The sequence below is a fragment of the Amphimedon queenslandica genome, unplaced genomic scaffold (assembly GCF_000090795.2).
Source record: "Amphimedon queenslandica unplaced genomic scaffold, v1.1 AMPQUscaffold_10613_Cont16618, whole genome shotgun sequence".
Classification (NCBI taxonomy): domain Eukaryota; kingdom Metazoa; phylum Porifera; class Demospongiae; order Haplosclerida; family Niphatidae; genus Amphimedon; species Amphimedon queenslandica.
This window is the reverse complement of record NW_003549131.1, coordinates 1-7,322: the sequence shown is the minus strand read 5'-3', so window position 1 is coordinate 7,322 and position 7,322 is coordinate 1. Positions and strand designations below refer to the sequence as shown.

At 34.2% G+C, this 7,322-nt stretch overlaps 1 protein-coding gene and 1 long non-coding RNA gene across 2 annotated transcripts; one reads left to right on the top strand and one right to left on the bottom strand.

The window, feature by feature from the left end:
* The first annotated feature begins 2,068 nt into the window (after positions 1-2,068).
* On the top strand, positions 2,069-2,956 carry LOC109590011 (uncharacterized). The gene is made up of 4 exons (XR_002189055.1): positions 2,069-2,237; positions 2,286-2,384; positions 2,662-2,811; positions 2,894-2,956. It is a non-coding gene; the product is annotated as an uncharacterized LOC109590011 (long non-coding RNA).
* A 303-nt stretch (positions 2,957-3,259) lies between these two features.
* On the bottom strand, positions 3,260-7,078 carry LOC109590012 (uncharacterized). Its single transcript, XM_020005978.1, has 9 exons — positions 6,777-7,078; positions 6,668-6,724; positions 5,814-6,614; positions 5,109-5,763; positions 4,333-5,060; positions 3,867-4,275; positions 3,714-3,825; positions 3,514-3,666; positions 3,260-3,463 (listed from the first exon to the last, which is right to left on the bottom strand). The coding sequence occupies exons 3-9, from the start codon at positions 6,601-6,603 to the stop codon at positions 3,275-3,277; spliced, it is 3,036 nt and encodes a 1,011-aa protein (XP_019861537.1). The 5' UTR covers positions 6,604-6,614; positions 6,668-6,724; positions 6,777-7,078; the 3' UTR covers positions 3,260-3,274.
* Positions 7,079-7,322: the final 244 nt, after the last annotated feature.

Sequence of the window (7,322 nt, the reverse complement as noted above, 5' to 3'; positions counted from 1 at the left end):
AATGCATATACATGTACTTATGTTACGTTGAAAGTTTGAGCTAAGTCCGATTGAGTTTAAAATTTTTACAAATTTTTTGAAGTTTCTCAAAAATCGTGTCAAAGTCCCTGTACATAGTCGTTGACCAAATTTCATCAAAAATGGCAAGAAAAGAATTCTTCATTTTTATATTTTTTTCTAATGCATATACCGTATAGCCAAAAATTTTCGAGGCTTAAAATTTCGTGAATAATGAAATTTATGGAGAAATTTTAAATTCCGTGATAAATATTTTCGTGATTTTATTTTAATAATAATAATGACCACGCCTTATTTAATTAAAACATGGTTTGAGACGGACTCTTGTGTCAAGGAGCACCATGTCTACAAATCAGTGTGGACACCAGAGATGGGGAAGATCATCTTTGACCTAGGCAGTATGCTTAAAATAGCAATACAGAGTAACAGAGACATCAGCTTGACCGAGAACACGACTTGACACGAGGGCACGTTTATTAGTCTAAGGCGTGGTTAACCACGCCTCTCAATTAATATTTATTTTCAGGGGTTTAATTTTTCGTGATGCAAGCAGTAATCACGAAAATACGAAAATTTATTCCTCACGAAATTTTTTGGCTATACGGTATACATGTACTTATGTTATGTAGAAAGTTTGAGCTAAGTCTGATCAAGTTAGGATTTTTTACGAATTTTTTAAGTTTCTCAAAAACCAGGTCAAAGTCCCTGTACTATAGTACATGGTCATTGGCCAACTTTCATCAAAAATGACAAGGAGAGAATTCTCAATTTTTATTACATTTTTTGATAAATATACATGTATTATGTTGTGTAGAAAGTTTGAGCTAAGTCCAATTGAGTTTGGATTTTTTACGAATTTTTTCAGTTTCTCAAAAATTGAACCAAAGTCACTTATAGTACAGTGTAGGTGGGAACTGAGCCCTTAAATAAACATTAAAAAGATAAATATAAGGCAAGGATACATAGGAGGTTAGGAAATGAGAAAATAAAGAGCATAATAATGGAAAATAATAACAAATAAGATAAAATGAATAAGTTAGGTTAGGGTGAGGTGAGCTTCAGATATGGCTCTACAGAAGTCATTAGAATCTATTGATCTCATTCTGGAGGGTAATCCCAGTAGGTCATTGGCCAAATTTCATCAAAAATGGCAAGGAGAGAGTTCTCAATTTTTATTACATTTTCCTATGTATAATTATTATACATTGTTACATGTCCTTTTGTTGCATATGAATTTAAGCTGATTCCAATCAAAATTAGATGTTTTATGAATTTCCAAATTACTGAAGTGAGAGAAGATACTAAAACTTCTTTTTGAAGTTTTTATTTTTTATTAGTGCTATGGCTCTTTGTCTTAATTTGTTTTTTCTCTTTTCTTCCTCTGTCTCCTTCTTAGTCATGCTCCTGTTAAAGGATTATACTCAATGTGTGAGGTGTGTGGTCACGGTGGCCACATGTCTCATTTGAAGGAATGGTTCAGTACTAACAGCTGGTGTCCATCTGGTTGTGGACATAACTGTGTAACATGAAAATTGACAAAGATTGTGATTATAATGCTATTAATTAATAGTATTAATTAACTTGTGATATTAATTTTTACTATTATTTTTGTGCATAATTATTATTATTTAAATGATTATTAATTTACAAATATCTATTTTTCTTACCTACAGTACATTAATATTGTTTCTTAAATCAAACAAAGGACCTGCCTGATCCCATTGTGGTCATGATGGCCACATACCCATACAAGTCTGATTTAACATTGAATGGTTCAGTCTCTATAGTACTGTTTAGTACACTATTTTGATTGACCTCATATTTGACATGCAGTGCTGTTACCGTATAGCGGAAAATTTTCATGGCCCAAAATTTTTGTGGATTTCGCGTTTTTTCAAAATCCACGAAAATAAAATCCGCGAAAATCAATTTTATACGGTTTAAGATGGCCGAATTGTAGAAAACCACAAAAATTAAACCCACGAAATTGATTTTTGGATGGATCCACGAAAATTTTGGGCCACAAAAATTTTCCGCTATACGGTATTTGTTCCTATCTATTGTACAGGTATATGATACACTGACAGCTCATTGTAAATAATCATACTCAGTAAGTTAATGCACTTTATTCTGTAAGTGGAGACCACAGAACAGGAATCACTTGTCGATGTACATATATACTGTAATCACATGATAGTCACATGATGAGGTTTCTCTGGGTGAGCATTATTTTTAAGCTCTCTTAAACTTAATTTTTATTTGAATAGAATTATTGGGCTTCTTTCTTAGAAGTGGTGGAGAGATTTCAGAAAGTGCTCCAAGCCATTCCTCATTGAAGGACTACCAGTTGTGACCATAACTACCAGGTACAGTGTATATTAGTGACACATGCATTACATTTACATGTACATAAATGTAATGTAGTAGTAGTACTACTACTATTTTCAAAGAGAACTGTTTATAATTTCATTGTTTCTTTAATTTAATGTTATTGCCATAGCTATGCATGAGACAACCGTGCTTCAAACTCCTTTTTTGGGAATTCAGTTTTACATCTACATATACATGTATATATTATATACAGTGTACGTACATGTATAGCTGAACAGACCCTTTTATTAATATCATTGTGTATTATTGCAGGTATGTTTAGATCATGGTAAAGATGATGCTGCTCGTACATGGCTAATACTAAAGTTATTGTATTGTGGGATGGACCCACAAGTATCAACGCTAGGACTGACCCCATTACAACTAGCAAGAGAACAAGAACAACCAGACTCTGAGAAGGCTGTAAGTCAAAAAGTGCAATTTAAATGTTTCTTGTAGTACATAAACTATTCAATTTGACGGTTAAATAAATTTCATTTTTTAGTCTCTTCAGAATAGTTCAGATAAAGGAAATAATGATACAATGAAGGATAAAGGATTAAAGGTATATACAATATAATGTATGTATTAGAACTACTGATATTATTACCTGTATGTACTCCCAGTCCCATGTAATGCACATGCATGCACATAAACATTACCACTTTTAACCATTATCTTGAGTGCATGTACATGTAGTGTATAAGTGAGAAAGCCCTCTAGTAGTATAATTGATGCCATAGTTTGTGTGTCCCCATATTTGTAAGCTCCACTGCTATAATAGTTGATTTATAATTAAAATAACACGTCACTAACTAATCAGCTACCAGTTCTATCATTTAATTCACACAGTTACATGTACACTATAATGTTTTAAAAATCAAGTCTATTCTTTGTGTTGCTTAATATTAATGCTTAAGCTTGTTCCTCCAATTTTAAATGGTTCATCTATGTCCTTAGCAGCAGTTTCTTCATTTAAAATGTAGACATACAAACTGATGGAGGGAAATGCATTTTTTAGCACTTTGGCACTCCCTTCCCTCAATTCAGCAGTGTCGATTTCTTGTATCGATATCTACATGCATGTATCATAATGATTGCATGACAGTATGTATCATTACTAACTGTGTCTGGCATTTCTTCACTATCATTTGGTGATATGATCCAGCCTGAGAACTCATTTGTAACTTTAAAGCAAGTTAGATCAAGAGAAAGCACAGAAGAATCAAAAACAAATGGAAAGTATGAGCCTTGAAGACTAAATCTACTTTGAACATACTAGGATAGAAAACAAGAGTATTTTATTCATTTTAATTATAAAATACCTTCAAGTTAGCATAAAGGAACTTTGTAAAAACAATATTCAGAGTCCAAAAGTTCTTGTACTTTTTCTCATAAAAACATTGAGCAACATAATTGACTGAAGTTTTGTCTTGCCTGAAAGAATTAATAAAAATTTTGCTAGTAATACTACTTACATGTACATTGCTCTCCTGTACAATATGCATAAGAGACAACTGCTTGTCCGTTGAATTGATTCACACTCTTGATCCACTTTTTCAAAAATTATCTTTTTTTCCTTCAAGTCAACGCTGCCAATAGCAAAGCACAAATCTGATCTAGTCTGATCAGATTCATCAACACAATGCTCCAGCTTAATGGTTGCTGGTTGAGGTAGCTCTGGCATTGTGATATCATATACAGCACTTACAAGAGTATACCCATGAGGATAGACAAATGGACCAGAGAAGAGAGTGCGAACTGTGACTGCCAGCTTTTTATTTTCTTTTACTGGCACATGAATTTCATAACCATACTCATCATCTTTAAGAACATTTGTCTCTGATTGAACTTCACGCTCAACTTCATTGATTGCATGACACATACCTACATGTATATATGTGTAAATACATTTATAAAAAACTTCTATCATATTTATTCTACCTTTGAATAATGTTTCTAATTGGTTATATAATATCTTCACTGCTTCACTACTGGCATTCTTCCCTGTTGGATCCTTTTTTGATTTGTGAATGTGATAGCTATGATATGCAACCATACCAATATCGATTGGTATTGTTACAGCTAATGAGGCCCCAGCTAAAGCTGCTCCAGCAACACGACCAGTAACACGAAAGGCAGCTGCAGCTGCTTCTACTGCACCCTCTAGACCTATTGCAACACCTGCAGCTGCACCTCGACCAATAGCTGCTCCGCCTTGTAAAGCACTTGTTGCAGCAGACTTTGGTACATGAGACATATGTTGTGGCATTTTTTTATTATATTTATAAGCATCTTCATTAATCATCAAGCTAATCTGTTGATCAAGGTAGATATGCTCTTGTGCTTTCTTTAATTTTTTGTTATTACGAACTTTTGCAACAATGGAAGCACCAATCCCTGCACCAGCCATAGCCGCCCCCACAACACCACCTAGTGCAGATATAGCAAGAGACCCACCAAACGTGATTGGAGCTAGAGCTATTCCAGTAATAACTAGACCACTACTTGCTACCATGCCAGAAACAGTAGTTGCTAATCGAGCTTCCCTTTCTCTATTTACTATTCTCATGATTTCTTCTTTGCTTTCTTCAATCCTGTCTATTGTCTTGCAACGAATTGGGTACCATATTGAATGATATACTTCCAGTTTTTGTTCAAGAGTCTCAACACTAGAAAAATAACTTCAGATAACTTCAAATAAAATATGACTTTATTACCTGTCATTGATTGATTTGACAATAAATAAGTTATCCCCAACAGTGTCATGCCATATGCTTTTCACAGTAGTGCTATTATTATTAGCACATATTGTTTCAAAGCATTCTTGGACACTGGTGTGGCTCAGCTTTTCTGTGAACTCTTTCACTACAGGAGATGATGCTGAATTGTGTCTAGCCACAAGAACTAAAGAATTTTGGGGGCAAATACGTAGTGGCAAATTGAAATCATTGTCATTCTGTGTATCAGCTACTGTCGAATGACTTTCATTTGCATCATCAAGTGTGGAATCAATGTCTTTTTGTAGATGTATCTCATCATCATTACTTGCTGAATCAAAAAAGAATATAACTGGTATTGGGCGTCTTTTTTGAAAGTGGCAAAACACATCTTCGTAAGGCACCACCACACCATCAGCATCATAAAGCTCAGGTGTCTTCCCTTTACTAAAAAATACTAGAGTTATCATCAATAATTGTGAATAATCAGCTTTGCTTATTGCTTCAAGCAAAGTAGCTATTGATTTTGAGGAGAGGCTGTTGAAGTAAAGAACAGCAAACTCAAGATTTTCAAAAGCTTTTGTGAGAGCTGCAGCTTCAACATTCTCCACCTTGGCATCTCCATGATTGTCAATAATAACAGCTAAAGCAATCTCTATAAGGGTTGTACTAAAATGTAAATGCAAGGAATTATATTTATCTTACTTTTGTTCATTTTTAATTTTGATAATTTATGCTTATGTTTTATTGTTTTGCAACAAAAAGCAATAAGATCACGCTGCCAGTTGATGCCACGAAGATTATTATCATATTCAGGGTCATAATATCCAGCTGGAAGAGCTTCAAATGTTATAGTCTGGGCTACATCTTGACTCTGCTCTGACTTATGTTTCAATTGTAGGAGTTCAGTGACAAATGTATTTAATTGTTCCTTACGATGTTGAACTCTACCAGTCAGTCGTTCTTTCTTTAACCTTTCCCAAGCACCTGTTTCATTTTTTTTAGGTTCTCTGCTTTTATCGTCTTGATCTCTGTCATCCCATTTTTTTAGGAACTCGCTATTTGCTAAGGTAAGGACAAACACCACTCTCTCCCAAAATTTTTGACCAAACACGTGATGGAACTTCTTTATGGCAACTTTGTCATCATTTGTGAATTTATGATTTGTCATCTTCATGCAGTAGAGGACCAAACTGATCTCACTACACTCATTCTTCATTTCTTGAATGTATTTATGCTCTTTGTCTTGATTATCTTGTAGACCAGGAGTGTCAATTATTGTGACACTAACACCAGGAATGATGTTTGGGTAGGTGTAAGACTGTGATGTTGTTGTACAGCAGCCAGTAAGTGCTCCCTCAGCCACAATTTCTTCTCCCAGCTCAATGAGGCTATTGACTAGTGCAGACTTTCCTTGACCTGTTCTTCCAATTACTAGTATGTTGATATCTTTTGAAATTTTTTCTTCTTGGAGGAGCTCTTTGATAGTTCTCATTGCATTCGTGTCTAGTATATGAGAAAGCAAGTAATTAGGGATTTGTATATGAACTATGTATTACCAATTTTTGATACATCAATAATCCTGTTCTTTGTTGAATCTAGGGGATTAGTTGCATCTACACATAAACAATGATAATTAAATTAATTTGACTTGAGTTAAAGTATTACCTATTTTTAAAGCAGGCCTCTCAAATGTATTGACCTCTTCAATGCCGTCAACATTAGTTTCAATACCTGTAATGATGTAAGGAATGTATATAATTTTGGCAATTAATTATTACAGTGGATTCATTTGTTCGACTACTGGCTCTAATTTTAATTACTGTATTGTGCTTTAATTTGGTCTTGAAGATTAAATTGTGATCACTGGCAATAGCCAACTTTTTAACTGCCAATAACTGGCAATTTGCCATTCTCAATATTACCGGTACCATTGCCAATAACTCTAGTAGCAGCCACAATTATGGCTGCACGTTTATCACTAAAACAAAAAAATTTTTTAAATTATTTAGTGTAGGGTTGAGCCTCTATTGGATTTGAACCTATGAAATGAATTCAAACAAGCCCCTGTAGGGTTGCTGGTTTGAAAGTATAAAAGGAATTCAAACAAGCCCCTGTAGGGTTGCATCACCATTGAAACACCAACATGTCAACCCTACACTGCAGGTATGGCTATAGCAACACTGATGAGTATTGCTATCAATGCTATATAGT